The following is a 16,936-nucleotide window of genomic DNA, read 5'->3' as shown; positions in this document are numbered from 1 at the left end:
CAGGCCCATATTGACAACAAGCCCGTAAAAGGAACATCAGAAATGGAGCTGTGAGAAAGCATCATCAACCAAAACAACTTCATGTTGGGGCTGACAAAGCAACTGCATCAAAACGAAGGTAAACAATCAAAGCCGCGTGTACTCGCCGCTGTCCATCCACGTGGTGCTGAGCTTGATCGCGCCCGAGTCAAAAGGTCCGACCCAGGACCAGCTGCTCTCGCTCTATCTGTAGCTCCGGAGTACCACCCCACCTGGGCTGAGTTCCAAGATCCGATTGCCTACATTTTCAAGATCGAGAAGGAGGCTTCCCAGTTTGGAATCTGCAAAATCGTGCCGCCGGTGCCGCCTTCCACGAAGAAGACCATAATTGGGAACTTCAACCGGTCTCTGGCTGCTCGGGCGGGGGTTTCGGGTTCTTTGTGCCCGACATCTGAGCCCACATTCACTACCCGGCAGCAGCAGATCGGGTTCTGCCCTCGGAGGCCATTGCCGGAGCCCTCAGCCACGCGTTATACGACGCCGTTTGGGGACATCAATGTACGGTCTCCGTCGTTGACTCCACTATCTTCACCGGAGAGAGCTGCTGACGAATACCCATCTGCATCGGACCAAAACGGAGGGTCTCCGTCGATGTCCTCGTTATCTTCGTCGCCGGAGAAAGGATTAGAGAAGAACCCACATGCATCATCGAAAGTTTCGGTAGTTACAGATCAAGGTTCGCTGATTTCGTCACCGGAGAGACATTTCGGAATCAATCCAGATGCATTATCGAAAGTTTCGGTGGTTTCGGGTCAGAGTTCTCCTATTTCTTCACCGGAATTAAAATTCGGAAACAACACAGATGGGTTAACAAAAGTTACGGCCTTTCCGGATCGAAATGATCAGTCCCCTTCCCCATTATCACATTGTTCATCGTCACCGGAGAGAGAATCAGACGGTTCTGATTCAAAAGCCAAGTCGTTTTCACCTTCTATGTCACCACTGAGAGGTTTGGAGAACTCAGCTGCCTCGCCAAGAATTTCAAATGCTTCGGATCGAGCATCTATTCATTTGGATCCCAAAATGCAGTCTCTTTCATCATCTTCATCGTCTTCGTTGTCAAACTCGCCGGAGAGAGAGTTTAGTGTTGATTTAAAGCAGCCTCTTTCGGTTCCGCCGCCACCGCCTTCACCTCATTCCCCACCAACCAAACAGAGAGAAAGCGGTGCAGGAGAGACCAGACCAGATCGGATGGCGGACGGAACTGCGCACTCGCGGTATGTGAAGCTGACAAAGGATCAAGCGCCGGCCGAGGACATTAAGCCCGGCGAGCTCAATCAGCTCATCGAAGTTCCCCAGTTGAATGTTCACAGGTGTCATGAATGCGGACAGCCTTTACCCGAGAGCTATCAGCCCCCTGGAGATGAGCCTTGGACAACCAGAATTTTTGGCTGTGCTGAAGATAGAGAAAGTTGCTTGATAGGGTTATTTTGTCCATGTGTTCTGTTTGGGCGCAATGTTGAGAGCCTAAGAGACGATACCCCTTGGAACAGACCATGCATTTGTCATGCCGTTTGTATTGAAGGTGGTATGGCTCTGGCAGCATTAACTACAATCTTCCATGACATTGACCCAAGGACTTCATTTCTTATTTGTGCGAGGGTCTGTTATTTTCTTGGTGGATGTGTGGGGTATATACAGGTCTTGTCCGGCAATCCTTGCAGAAGAAGTATCATCTACAGAACTCGCCGTGTGACCCATGCTTGACACACTGCTGCTTGCACTGGTGCGCCTTGTGCCAAGAGCACAGGGAGATGAAGGGACGCCTCTCGGACAATGTTGTGATGCCAATGACCGTCGTCAAATCACCCCAAGTTCAACAGATGAAGTCTGCTGACGACAACCAGGACTCCGATTCACCACCCTTGAATCAAATCTTTAAAGACCAAGTCACCAATTGGAAGAGGAGCCCATCAATCTCGGAGATCATACCGTTGACTAAACTACTCAGGTGTGAATTAGAAAGATTGAACAAAGCAACAAGTCGTCACCTTCACCTCGTGCCTGCTTGCCGTGTGTTCGAGTCAGCCTTCAAGAATCAAGCCTCAACGGCCCTTGAAGAAGCTTCCAGCCAAATTCAAAATCAAGCATCGACGGCCCTGGAAGAAATCACAAGTCTGATTCAAGATTAAGTGTCTACCACCCTTGAATCAAAACCTAGTTCAAGAATAAGCTGTGGAAAATCAACAATTGGAGGAATCTAGAAAATCCTTCAACCCAGTTCAAGATCAAAGCTGTGGAAAGTCAACAAAGCGCAACAAAATACGTGTCGATTCACCCACTACCAAAGCCAAAGATCATCTACCACATGAAGCTCCTTGTGGTCCAATTTCAACCTTCAAGATCAAGCCTCGACGGCCCTCGAAGAAATTTCAAACAAAAAAATTCAAGAACAAGCCTCAACGGCCCTTGAAGAAATCTCAAGCCCAATTCAAGATCAAGCCTCAAACGGCCCTTGAAGAAATCTCCAGCCCAATCCAAGATCAAGCCTCGACGGCCCTTGGATCGACATCTACAGTAAGGGACTTCAAAACGCATCTCCTACACGTGACAAGCACATGTATACGACGTGCCTTGAAGTGGGGGCATTTGTAGACATCGAAATTTCGGTAAATAAATGTTGACCGATAAATCAAAGTGTCAACGCTCATGTATTACATAAATTTTACACGTAGCGTGTGACTCAACGAAAATTGAAATGAGTTGGAAAAGTCATCAAATAGGACACGTGTCAACACCTGGCAGAAACGACTTATTTCATCTGGAATATTATATTCAAAATTAGGCCTTGGAAAATTCTATAAATACAAGCCCAATTTCATTCATTTGAGAAAGAACCAATTGATATTACACCTTGAAGCTCTGAAGCTCTGAAACTCCGAAGCTCTCAAGCATCCAGGTTCCCGAAGAATCAAGAAAGCTCTCTTCGTTCTTCGTTCATCGTTCATCATCCGTTCATCCAAGATCAAGCCCCAACGGCCCTTTGGATCAACAACGTCGACAAATCCACACACATCCAACCGTTCTTCAAGATTAAGCCCAAAAGCCCTTGAAGATCTGTTCATCACTGTTTCTTCAAGATCAAGCCCAAAAGCCCTTGAAGATCCGCTCATCACCGTTATTCAAGATCAAGCCTCAAACGGCCCTTGAAGAAACATTCATCCTCAAGATCAAGCCCCAATGGCTCCTTGAAGATCCGCTCAAATCCACCTTCAAAGATCAAGCCCACGGCCCTTTGAAGAAACTTCCAAACAGTTCATCCAAGATCAAGCCCCGACGGCCCTTGGATCAACGAAACATCCATAAATCAACACCTTACGGAGATCGAATCAGAGGATCAAAATAGAGAGAGATTGTAACCCAAAATCATCAAAAATACATAATATTTGTTTGTGCGCGTTTGTTCTTGTCTCTTTCGTTTCAGGAATTTTCCGTGTTCACACTAGGTTTCTACTATTTCTACTAGCTCGAAAGATTATAGATCAACCATCCGGGGCAGAATGAGGATAGGAGGAAAACGTTGGCCTATATTGCGTTTAGTTGCTGGTCCATCTGGAAGGCACATTGTGAGGCGGTCTTCAATTCCCGACAACTATCCCCGACGAAAATCATCTTTGCTATTTCCATGGTGGCCTCATCCTTCTTGGAGGCAAGCTCGGGACAAGGTAGTGCGTGAATAATGGTGACAAATGGGCTCGATGCTTCTCCAAGATGGTTTCCGCCGACGCACGAGGTGGTTAAAGTAAACGTGGATGCTAGTTGGAAAAGATTAAAGGGAATTGCCATATCGGCGTCCTAATTCGTGACTTTGCCTATCGTTGCTTGGTTGTGAGAAGAAGATAAATCAGGGCCCCAGTGTGTTGGCAGCAAAGGCGATGGGGATTTTGGAGGGTTGTGTGACAACTAAATAGAGGGGCTTCGAGAATATTATGGTGGAGTCGGATTTGAATGAGCTCATTTCTTGGTTGAACGAAGGTATTGATCAAGGAAACTGGGAGGTCTTCCTGACCCTATGTGAGATTTGCAGAGAATGTGCAAATTTCAGGTCGTGTGACTGGTCTTGGGTACTGAGAACAACTAATTGAGCAGCGGATTTTGTGGTGTCATATGTGGGACCGGAGATGTACGACTTAGTCTTGGTTCAACAACCCTCATCTTCGTTTGTTCAAATTCTAAACAAGGATGGCACACCTTGCCCTCCAACTTATGTAACACCCTGAAAATTCAAAATATATGAATTAGATATTCATAATTATAAATATGTCGAGAAAATCGAAAATGAATCGATTTATGGATATAATAGAGAAATTTTAAAATTTTATTACCGAAATTTATTATAGTTTAAGTCGAAAAGTTTATTGATAGGTGGAAAGACTAAAATGCTTCTTGTTGGTTCAACGTAAATATATGAGGACGCATTATATCCTCATAAGTTTTATCGTATATCTTGACACATTTGGATGGAAGATGATCTCATGAGCATGTAGACGAAAACCGTTCGTCAAACGAAATTATAATGAATGAAATAGAAGTGAGCGAAGATAGGGGCAAAATGGTCTCTTTCCTTTGAGTCTGGAAGATTCCGGATTTGTGGAATCTTGCTTTGATGAAAAGAAACCACAGGATTGAGGAAAAAAAAAAGAAAAAAAGAAAATGAGAGGACCAGTAAGGGGAGTAGAGAGGAAGACGGGGCCAATCGAGAAAGGGGAAGGAGATAAAGGTGAGAAAGAGAGAAGGGGGAGAGAGAAACTTACGGGCCGGGTCACAGTTGGACCGCGAACCCGATGGCAAAGGGACGCAAATTGTGATCCCCGACGCAAAATTCAGAGTTTTTCCGGTAAAATAAATACCCCTAAACACTACCACAATACTCCATGACCTTCCCTCTTCTTATTACACCCCAAAAATCAAGAAATTTGCCTTTGAACTTTGGAAAAACCGCACTGGTGGGTGCGGCGAGTTTTGCTCGAGATCCATCAATTTTGAAAGGATTTCATCCAATTAATACCACCATTAAACTCCCCTTGAGGCCTGGAGCAAATCCCAAACAACTATAGGGGCGGTGGAGCACCATAGGTGATAGATTAAGACTACCCAAATTCTAGGGTTCCGGTAGTTTGTGGCCAAATTCAGGCGTTTCCCGGCCAAATTAGACTTTGGCCCAGGTATAAAAGTTGTTCTCCATGGTTTGCTTTACATTTATGTAAAATTTAAGAATTTTTAGAAATAGTGATATTTTCCGACGAGTCGAGGCAGCCAACCGCCACCAGTGATGGTGCATGCGGCAACGCTTGCGGCGGCCCTAGCCAGGGAGCCGACATTGTGTTTTAATGCGAGTTTCGTTATTCTAATTAGGCTTGTGAGACCTAATTGTTGTGGTTTGGATATTAATACGATTATGGTATATGTTGGATTAAATGAATATATTCGGATTTGGTTTAAATTTTGGAAATGTGAACTACGAATGGCTTGATCCCTGTTTAGGGTATGTAGGCAGTCTAACAAGACGTTAGATCCATCCATACAATAAGTGAGATTAAATAATCGAGAATTAATATTTAGATGGAATTTTGATCTAAGAGAAGGAAATGGTTCTAAATTTGAAGTGGAATTGTGTGTTTTGGTAAATGATAAATGGTTATGGATTACGTGGAATGAAGGAAATTATTTGGAGAATGATGACTAATGATAGTGAATTCAAATGTTAATTTAAAGATATGTTTTGACATTTAAGAAAATATGGATAGATTGTAAGAATTCTAATTATTTACTTAGAGGAATGTGATTAATGAAATAAATTAACTATGATTGTAAGTTGGGCCTACTATAATTAACTCCCGAAAACATATATTTCGGGGCAGGACGTGATAACTTAGCTTTTGTTTTGACGTGATTAAGGTGACATGGGGAAGCCTCTGTGTCGTAGCTTCTACCTTATTCTCGTTTATGTTTGATGTTGTTGGCCGATGGTGGCCTTCTGTATTCCTATTGGCTTCAGCCCTGGTTAATGATATATTCCAGTTTTTTCAAAAAAAAAAAAAACAATTTGGATTTTTTTTATCTTCAGATTTTCTTGATTTTTCTGTTTATAGGTCTCAGTAACAGGTGTTGAATCACTGGTCCCATCAATCGTAAATCCAACATTTGTTAAGTGCAAGTCATCGTCTAAGTTGAATTTTTTTTCAAATTTTATGTATGTATGATTGAACAAGCGTTTCTCTGAATTTTCTGTATGTTTACAAAAAATTACCTCAACTATTAGGTCATTAACAGTTTCATACCTTGTCTTTAAAAAGTTTCAATGTCATACCTTATCTTCGAATTTGTTGCAATGTCATACCTTCCATCAGTTGACTATCAGTTCCTCAGTTAAATGCTGACGTGTCATAAAGCGAGGCCCACTTTTTATTAAAAAATTAATAAATATTATTAAAAACTTAAAAAAAAATCATTTAATATTTTTTAAATATTAAAATAATAATTATTAAAAAAAAAAAAAACAAACAAACCATCAGTTTCGTATACCCATCCCCATCTTCTTATTTTCTTCTCCCCCATCTTCATCTTCTTCCCCCGACCCCTACCTGCAATCCAGTTTGTCTTCCCCCTGCACCAGCACCCACCCTTGCACCCGCACCCACCATCTTCCCTCCTCTACACACCCCACTCCTTAAATCCACACCCATTCCTCCCATTTTCTCCATGCCCATGTTCTTCATCTGCGGAATCGGCTTGGCGAAAGGGGTTTCCTGATTCCACCTCACGAACCCGGCGATGGTGTTAGACTGGATCTAGGTTTTTTTTCTCTAGGTTGTAGGTTGAGGGTCGGGGGAAGAAGATGAAAATGGGGGAAAAGAGAGAAGGAGGAGAAGGGAAGATGAACTGATGGTTTTTTTTTTTCTCTAGGTTGCAGGTGGGGGAGTCGGGGGAAGAAGATGAAGATGGGGGAGAAGAGAAGAAGGGGGAGGGGGTAGATGACGGATGGTTTGTTTTTTTTTTAATTAATTATTATTTTAATATTTAAAAAAATATTAAATGATTTTTTAAAGTTTTTAATAATATTTATTAATTTTTTAATAAAAAGTGGGCCTCGACTCATGCCATGTCAGCATTTAATTGAGGAACTGACAGTCAACTAACGGAAGGTATGACATTGTAACAAATTCGAAGATAAGGTATGACATTGAAACTTTTTAAAGACGATGTATGAAACTATTAATGACCTAATAGTTGAGGTAGTTTTTTGTAATTTACCCAAAAACAAATTATGGGCATCCTAGATTATATTGTGATGGAAATGATTTTTACCCACTGTTTTACTCATTAAATGCAAAGATCATGCGATTGTGATTTATTAAATACATATATTCCCATAAATTATATATGCTCATCAAATGTTAATTATATTAAATGTAAATGACAAAAATAAATAGAACCTACGAAAAAGTGAGTGAACGTCATATAGGGTGGTAGATCTGCGTCGTGCCCAATTTCAGTCCATTCCCGAAGGACCAGGATCCTCTCTTGAGCAGTTCCTTAGGGATCCTAGGGATCCCGCAATCTTGTCCGTTCATTTTATATCGTGTGGTCAGTTTTCGTTAGGTACTATTCATATTTGAATTTTAAAATTTAAAATTCAAATAATTTCTAACCGCACGATATACGATGAACGGACATGATTGCCGGATCCTTAGGATCCCTAGGGAACTGCTCAGGAGAGGATCCTGTTCCATTCCCGAATATGGTGATTCTAGGAGCAACCCAAAATTTTATCTTGACACCTTATGATTGCCTATCGACCACATACAAGGTTAAGTACACACGTGTACAGGTTGACGTGGCTCAAGCCATATTAGCTAGAACAGATATGCTCATAACTCGAATTCAAATTTACTTCACTGATCGTAATTTAGACTAGTTAAATATCACTGGTATGAAAAAACAAAGCACTACACTGAACTTAGGCCCAAAAGATTCCTAAACAACCAAAATACATTTCCATTCAATTTCATAGTCATCAGTTCAAGTATTTGCACCTTTAAAAATTCGAAATCAGATAATTTAGATCCTTATATGTATGGTACTCTCAATCTTCAAAGTGTAAGAACTAGTTAATTATCTACAAAAATTGATTTAGCATACCTTTGAAAATTCTTAAACAAGAAAAAGAAACGACATCAATGTTTTTGCATGAAATTAAACCTTGTAATAATTAAATTAAAAGCCTTTGGCTCCCGTTTCCTTCAATACGGCGGGCTTTTCAGCCAAAGAGAGGCAATTCTTGGCGATCTCTCTGAACTTGGGCACACTCCTTAGGTCAACCTTGGTGCCGTCTCTGAGGGTGATGATAATTTCACCCCACTCGCCGATGAAACGTGGCACCACCTGGACATCCTTGATCACCTTGTACGAGAAATCGCTCCTATCCTGACCCGTCAGTCCCGAGATTACCGTTACCCGCAGGTTGGTAAACCTGTACCTCAAAAACAATGCCCTGAAGACCGCAGCTAAAGTCAAGGGCAGCCAGAGAAGAGTGAAACCCAGGATAAGGTTGGCGAGGAGGTCACCGTAGTGGGCTCCGCCATCGAAGTAGATGGTTTCCGTCGTGGGTTTGTCGGTTGGGGTGGACACGTTGAGTCTGGTGACTGGTCTGTTTGAACTGAGAGTGTTGGTTTTGGTGAGGGAGTTAGGGAAGGGTAATTTAGAGGAGAGTTGTAGAGAGTGGTGGTGGTGGTGGTGGACTAAGGAGGAAGTGGTGGTGGTGGACTAAGGAGGAAGTGGTGGTGGTGGTGGTGGTGGTGGGGGAGAGAACGGGGGTGGAGGCCATTGGGCTTATCAGCTAGTAGTTAGAAGTTTGAGAAAGAGAAGATAGAGAAAAGGGAAGGAGGCAAATATGGATTGGGTTCGTTGGTCGTAGATGGAATTGTGTGTTTCAGATTTTTTGGGTGCTCTAAATTTTATTTCCATGGTTTAAACTTTATATATTTTAGTACATTATTTTTCTAATAATATCATTTGTTATTGTACTTATTTTACCGTTAAATTGAGATCGAACAATATGTTACTCCAATTTTTTTTTCTGACCATTGGATTTAGGAGGACGAGACTTATCAACCATTTTAATGACGCAAAATGAATAAATCCAAACAAAATCCTCACTTAAGTGGTCCTTTACTACAATGGTGGGAATGTGTTAAACCGTTGCATGACGGTGTGGGTACAAACTTTGTCGGTGACTAATCTAATAAAATTCATCGTTTAACAAAAAAATTAAATTAAATTAAATAAACCCTCGCTTTTGTAGCCTTATTTGGGCCCACCATAAAATTAAACGCAGTTGGACCAAACTTGCATACAAACTCGAAGACAAACGGGCAAAAGCCCAAAGTTGTATAACATCAGAGTAATAGGCTTAGGCCCAAACTTAATTTTCTTGCCTCTTTAACACCCAAGTTTTCTATTAATTAACCTAATTATTTTAAAGAACTATTATTAGCATTCCGAAAATCTCATTTTTCATTCTCACAAGTGTTTTTTTTTAATATATAAATTTTGAAGTGCAAAACAAGAATTTTGGAGTGTCAATAACAATACCCTTATTTTATTAAATTTATACTTCAATTTTGTCTCTCTTTAATTTTTTTTTTTTATATTTTTCAAATGGTTAGGATCAACTTCCAACTAAGATAAAAATGATTGTTCCATGTGGAATGGTAATACATAGTCCTTCCAGAAATCTAAAATATTTAAGTCGTCTTCTAAAAAGGTCACCGCAAAAATATTATGTTACCCGTTGACAGAGCTTCAAATCCAATCCATGGTAAATCTCAACATAAATAAATACCCAAGGCACTTCCAAACATATTTTAAAACTCAATAATGCATACTTATTTTTTAATTGCACATGTTTTGGTCTCAAAAATGGCAAACATGCTTTTGGGGTTCTCTTATTCTGATGATATCCTAAGTCCAATATTATTAGTTTTCTGATAACAAATGTTTTGCTTAACTCATGGAGAAAATTTGAGTATTAGTCCCTGAATTTTATTCAACTTGTCACAAAAGTTCCATCCTTTATTTGCTTTTTTAAAACCTTTTATTTTGGACGAGAAAAACGATCATTGCTCTACAAAATAACAAGTTTAATATATACTACTCACATATTTTTAATTAACTCTAAAGATCTAATTAAACTAAATTCAAGGATCAATTTTCTAATTTTCTCCAACAAATAAATGTCAATTTATTTGGTTGAGTATATTTATTTAGTTGAGGTTATGAATGTGAGGCCACAGGGGACATGGTCACTTAACGAGTTTTTGTTAACAGGGAATTGTTAATTTCGCCACCACACAATATTTGTGTGTAATGTAAGTTGGCATCTCAAATTGTCAGCAAAATGCCGAAGGTTCCAGCCATGGCGGCCAAACATATTATTTATGGCTTCATCACATGATCCCATGAATTAAAAAGTTAAAAAAATATTTCCAACAACGTGCAAAACAGCGCAGTAATATAATTTTCGTCAACTTAATTAATTTGATATACAGATATGGAGAAGGTTATGCAGATTCTGTCACATGTTAATTCGTTGGTTTGTTCTTATGATTACTGGCTAGTTTTAATGATCTGGGTTACTATTATTGGCTATTAGATCCCGTTAATTCTGTTATGACAGTTGCTAGCAACAACTGTAAAATCTATAACATAAGAGATGCTCGTTTGAAAATGACTTTAAAATGAATAAAAGCGTTTTTAGTGAAAATGTTTTTGAAACAAATATTTAGTAAAAATATAGTGAATCCTGAAGAAAAAAAACACTTGAAGTGCTTCCTACAAGAAGCATATAACTGTTGCTTATTACATGAAGCATTTCCAGTACTTTTGGGATCAAATAATATTTTCTCTAAAAGCGTTTTTATTCATTTTTTAAACCAATTGCAAACGTGTGATAGATTAGGAATTTTGATGACAATTTTGATGTGTTTGATCAGAATAACTAGTTAAACATGTGTTCTTGAGCTTTGAAGTACATTTTCTTTACGCATGTATGCAACGTTGGGCTTAACGGCAGGGTTGTCCGACCTAAATATCGACATGCATGCAAGGTTAGGGTAATACTAATGCACTAGCTAGTAATCTTTGCCAGTCTGGTCAGTACCCACGCTAAGCTGGTTTAGAAGGATTGTCCGACGCCTTGTTTTTTTCTTTTTGACAGAAGCCACAAAGTGTTTCGTTACCAAGAACAATCAAGTACAAAATATATTCTTCAATCTCTTGATCGAGGAGGTCAATCTTACCGTTAAAATTAATTTTAGGCATCAAGACTGTATATACGTCAAGGATTTAGCTTTTGAGCTCAAAATATCTTGGAAAACAGACAGATTTGAGGATGAGGATAAGTGAAATTGTTCCTTGTCAGTTGAAAGTAACAGTTCGAAAATGGACATGTTGGAACTTGGAACTTGGAACGTAAAGCATTACATCTTGGAAAAGAAAAAGGAGATGGAAAGTGCGGGAAGGGAGGTGTATTTTCTAAAAGCAAGTTGTAAAGGGATCCAGGCATTCCTGTGGGAGGTTAGAGTGGGCGACAGTGAGTTCACATGACACTCTTGAATCTTTTCTCTCTCTTTTCCCTGTATAAAAACTAAGGTGACAATTTGGGTCGATAGATCCACATCTTCCTTTGTTTAGATTTTGTGTAATGATGACCTTTCATGTCCCCCACTAATTATATATGGTAGTGGGAAGAGGGACGCTTTAGAATTAGGTGTGGCGTCTTGGTCTCCTGTAACCTCCTTGCACTACCCTTTTCTAGTATTTGTGGTTGGTTGTTTGCCTCTGTGTAGGCATTCTTGTATAACTTTGGCATCTTTGCTCGGATAATGCTACATCCTTATTTTTTTTTAAAGGTGATAATTAAAAAATAATAATGACAAAAAATTAATAAATGTGAATAGAAAGTAAAAATAAGTATGTGAGTGACACTTTCTTATATCTGTATCATAATTATGTTAGCTCACAAATTCAAGAATATGAAAATAATAATACTTTAACTTATATTATTCATCTAAAAATTGATAAAAATGTAATTTTACTAGTACAATGTTAAAGATTCGAACTCACGCCGTGATGCAATGTTAAAGATTCAAACTCATATTGTGATGCGATGTCAGCACTTCTCTCTGTCATTATGGTAGAAGACCACTTACGTACAATGTTAGTCGAATAATACTAATTTGTTTAGCCGATTCTATACTTACACAGAATTCAAGTCGTGTAACATGTTGTATTTAAGATTTCTGTCTTTGCAACTAGAGATAGAGAGGCAAGTGGAGAGAGAGATGGAGGTGGTGGTGGTGGTGGAGACAGAGCATAGTTGGGTTTTTGTCCATTACCTGCGATTGTCAGTACATGAAACTTGCCAACGTCCCCTTCACGAGTATGACCTTTTTCCAACTCTGTTTTCTTCCACTCACTTCCATGATTCCATCTCCTTGTCTTCATTTCCCTCTTGGAATGTGTGCTCGATACTTTCCCTCTCTCAGTACTCTCTCTCTCTTATATATATATATATATTGAAGTGTTATGAACATTTCAAAAATTTCATTCTATACTTATAATAAATGTATTTTTCTTTCTTAATATAAAAAGTTTGAAGTGTAGAATAAGATTTTTGAAATACTAATAACAATGCTCTACATATAAACATATTCTTTTAATTCAGCTTCAAGTAGATTTTTTTTTTTTTCGCAAAAACTTCAAGTAGTAGATTTTGTTCTCCACTTTGTATTGGATTTGATGATATCAGCAAACAAATCATTGCAAAAGGACTTTTTTTCACGGCACTTGTGAGCAAATTTTCATTGACAGTACAGTGGCATGATTCGAAAGTAAGAAGATTCTCTGGGACTTTTGTAACTTTGTTTGGTTAATTTTCTCTCTAAACTTTGTCCAATTTTCCGCCATCAAAATGTTTTCTAACTTTTCGGTAAATTTGGTAAATTGAACATTAAGAAAATAAAAAGGAATTTTTGACAGAAAATTAGGGAGAAAAATCGACTATATACTAAAAAAAAATACACAACTAAAGGAGGAGAGAAATCCCTTTTTTATTTCATGTCCCATGCTAGCTAGGAGCTGCTGCAACACTCAGTCAGTCACCAGCTACTAAAATGCAATTCAAATTCACCTGGATTTTTTTTTTCATCCCATAAAACTTTAATCTAATCACCAAGAACACGGAATATTTTAATTAAAAACTGATAGAAATTAACATGGTAATTTGGTTTGTTGCCTCTTTGATTATTTCATTGCTTAATTAAACTGATGTTGTTCCAACCAAGGCCAAAACCCAGCAGCAGACTGATCGTCGATGCCACAGAACATGTTGGTCAAGCTTTCTTCTTTGACCATCTGATCGATCTTCTGGCATTGCATTGCTTCAGTCCTTGATGTGTTTTGGAAGAGCTGGGCTGGCCTTATTATTGAAGACGAAAAAAGGGTTGGATTTTGATGATGGTGAGACGAGGGAGGGCTGTCGATTGCCGGTGTTCTCGAAATGTCCAGTTTTATGTCGGAGTTGTTTTCGCTTCTGTTGCTGCAAGATCCCTCTGTGTCTTTGTTGAGGTTGATGGATTCCGCTGGTTCTCTGTTTTTTAATGCCATTATCTGCACCCAATAAATTTATCAGCAAAAAAAAAGAACGTCTATTTCATAGTCGGACTCATTCAAAGGTGTAATTAAAAAAAAAAAACCAAAAGATCTGTACTGTTTGAGTGATGATTGATTACCCTTTTAGCCCGCGAATCATGATCAATTAATCAGTGCATCAAAAAGTTGAATCTATCTTGGAAAAAGCAACTTTATGTAATCAAAGATTATTGGTTCAGGGGATGTAAAGGTTCTCAATAATTATGATACAACAATTTGATAGTCAAAAAAGCAAAAAATCTTTTAGATGAAAGGCAGATGATTAATTTCCAAAACATAATCTACAGATCCAGAGCACAATCATATCCAAAACCTGATTAGAGCGACAAGTCTAACTTAAACTACGAAAATAGAGATTCAGAACTATTATAGCTAACTTGACTAAGCCGATCTGTTGAGACATAATTTGGTTTTCATCATTTCATGGGTACTTTTAAAAGATCATTTATTTGAATTGAACCAACCTCAGCTTGAAGTTTTTGGTTCTGAGATTGGAGAGCATCATTGTCAGCTTTGATGGCATCAAACTGTCTCTTGAGGAGATCATAATCTTTCTCCAATTGCTTTGTCTTCCACCTGGCCCTCCTGTTCTGAAACCATATAGCAATCTGTCTTGGCTGCAAACCAAGAGCCCTGGCCAGCTGCATTTTCCTCTCAGGCTCAAGCTTGTTCCCCAACTCAAAGTTCTTCTCAAGAGTCTTCACTTGCTCCATGTTCAACCTCCTCTTCTTCTCCCCTGCCTGTGACCCATCATCTGACAAGTCATCCTCCCCATGAGCTTCTTCTCCCAACTCAATCCCTGAAAATGACACCGATCGCTTTCCTAGAAACGATGCCACGCCTGCATAAACACAACAAATATTAATGTCAAGATTCCATATAGACGGATCGGCGAGAAGGACCAGCGTCCCACTACTACTAATGAACTTAATTAATCAAACAAAACGAATTAATATCAAAATTTCGGAAAGAAGTACCGTGGAAATCTTGAGGTGTGCAGGAAGGCAGCATTGGACTGAGAGAAGTGGGAGGTTGGTGGTCATCACGGTCATGGGGGGTTTGAAGCATGAAATTTGTAGAGAAGAAGGCCATCCCATTGGCAGTCATGGCTTGATGATTAATCAAGCTCTTGCCACCAATCTTAATGATCTAGCAGCTGCCATGTTCAGAGTGGCACAGAATCTAACTGTTGGTGAAGGAAAAGAAAGGTTTGTAGATTTATCACAGAAGGAAATGATAAATTTTTGCTGAAATATTCAAAAGGGAATGAAATTTCTTCAAATGGAAGGGGATGCACAAATTGTTGCAGTGGATGGCTTATATACCTTATCAGTAGCTTCTAGGAATTTATGTATTTTTCTATATATAAATATATACACACACACACATTTGAGGGCTAGCTGTGGGAGGGGAGAGAGTGCAGGATTGTTTTATACTTCTCTTTGTTTATAGGATGTGATTTCTCTTTTTTCTTTTTTTTTTCAATTACAAGCAATATATAGACTTTTTACATGCAATATAAAGACTTTTTGGTCCTTCTTAGGTCATGTCACACTTTCACAAGAGAATTAGAGAGGGTAGAGTTTTTAAGTCACTATGAATATGTATGGAAAATTGTAAAATGAGGGGATTGACAGAAGGTAGCGATATTTCTTGAGAATAGAGTTTGTGCTACAGATATTAGTTAGCTCAGTTGATTTAGGTAATATATCCACCCTTTTTCACCTAATCAGTGTTTAAAATATTCACGAAATTGTTGATATTTTCGTCGAAATATCCGACAAATCAAGGATTGATATGGAAATGGGAAGGGGGTGAAATAGAAACTTCACCGTATATCGCCAAGATTTAGGGACATCAATGAATATTGATGATATTTACCGATTCACTATAGAAAATTTGTCCGAACCCATTGCAGATTTCGAACTTTTGAATTTTTTTAAGAACTTTTCTCTAATTTCGACTAAATATGAATGAGTTGATATACCCAAACCATTGCAATTTTCATAATTTCCATCAAAGGCAACTAATCAATATTTTCATAAATTTGCATATCGATATTTCCACCTATATCGATATTTTAAATACTACACCTAACTGAACTCGATAAAAGAAACTAGTGTAGAATACCGCTCGTTCAAAATAAGAAGGAAGACAATTTTCTTTAAGGTTAATTTTAGAAGTGGAAATGGGAGCTTTTCACTAGTTTGATTTCACAATGATTTCATTGTGAATTAAAGGAAAAACACAGGTGGTCTATGCTTTTACAATGTGAAGTAGGTGACTTTGGAGAGAGAAAAAAAAAGAAATGTCCCTCTTTTGGACTCCAAAGAGACGCACCTTGTGAAATCGTTGTAGAATTATATAAGCTAGAGAGATCATTGTTGGGATGGAACTTGGGTGTCCCATAAAATGTGAAAGGACTTTGGGTTTCATTAGAAAAAGAGTACAGTAATATTATTGATGATTTTAGTTATGTAAAGTAAAAGAAACCAATTACTTAAGGAAAAGAAATGAAAAAATGAGTTGGCCAGTGACTCTGAGAGAGAGAGAGAGAGAGAGAGAGAGAGAGAGAGAGAGAGAGAGGAGGAGGAGGCAGGAATGAAGGGAATGGGGTCCAAAGAGGGGAGGGGGGCAGGGTTTGCTACCTAACCCACCAACAGGTATCGTGGATTAGGATGAAGCTCTTTCACATCATCTATCCATTTTATCTTTTCTTTTGCGAGTAATGTTAGGAAGACCGAATTTTTTAAACCAAATTTGTAAAATAAATGATATGATTGTAGATGATTGGATTATTAATTAAGTGTCAATTAGCATGTTTGTTTTTTTATTGATGACACATAATTTAATTTAAAAAATTTAATTTCCCTAGTATTATCATTCTTTTGCATATTCTCTCTCACTGCTACCACTGCTCACTCCTCACCCCAATCCCCCCCCCCCTCTCTCTCTCTCCTGCATGCAGCTGTGAATTCGAGTGGAGAAATAGTACGTAGTGATAGTGAAAACGAATGGGTTGGAAATGCCCAAGCAAAGGTTGTTGTCATAAACCCTACTACTAAGGCTAAGAGCTGGTCTTTTTTTGTCTCTGTGTACCCATCATAATCTAGGATATTTTACCCATATATGCATGCATACACACACACACACACACACACACACACACACACATATATATATA

The 16,936-nt window shown here is 38.7% G+C and overlaps 1 protein-coding gene and 1 pseudogene across 1 annotated transcript; one reads left to right on the top strand and one right to left on the bottom strand.

Moving 5' to 3' along the window:
• The first annotated feature begins 502 nt into the window (after positions 1 to 502).
• Positions 503 to 8,550, top strand: LOC103409306 (uncharacterized; annotated as a pseudogene).
• A 4,709-nt stretch (positions 8,551 to 13,259) lies between these two features.
• HD14 (homeobox-leucine zipper protein ATHB-13-like) lies at positions 13,260 to 15,061 on the bottom strand. The gene is made up of 3 exons (NM_001294026.1): positions 14,730 to 15,061; positions 14,217 to 14,593; positions 13,260 to 13,710 (listed from the first exon to the last, which is right to left on the bottom strand). The coding sequence occupies exons 1-3, from the start codon at positions 14,857 to 14,859 to the stop codon at positions 13,357 to 13,359; spliced, it is 861 nt and encodes a 286-aa protein (NP_001280955.1). The 5' UTR covers positions 14,860 to 15,061; the 3' UTR covers positions 13,260 to 13,356.
• Between the last annotated feature and the right edge of the window lie 1,875 nt (positions 15,062 to 16,936).

This window comes from Malus domestica, chromosome 16 (genome assembly GCF_042453785.1).
Source record: "Malus domestica chromosome 16, GDT2T_hap1".
Classification (NCBI taxonomy): domain Eukaryota; kingdom Viridiplantae; phylum Streptophyta; class Magnoliopsida; order Rosales; family Rosaceae; genus Malus; species Malus domestica.
This window is presented reverse-complemented; position numbering and strand designations above follow the sequence as displayed.

What these genes read in the sequence shown, in the direction of transcription:
- HD14 (NM_001294026.1), bottom strand. Translation starts at nt 14,859, where the DNA reads ATGACTGCCAATGGGATGGCCTTCTTCTCTACAAATTTCATGCTTCAA. An exon ending in CACACCTCAAGATTTCCACG is followed by an intron (nt 14,594 to 14,729) that starts GTACTTCTTTCC and finishes GTGTTTATGCAG; the next exon opens with GCGTGGCATCGTTTCTAGGA. An exon ending in ACCAAAAACTTCAAGCTGAG is followed by an intron (nt 13,711 to 14,216) that starts GTTGGTTCAATT and finishes TATTGGGTGCAG; the next exon opens with ATAATGGCATTAAAAAACAG.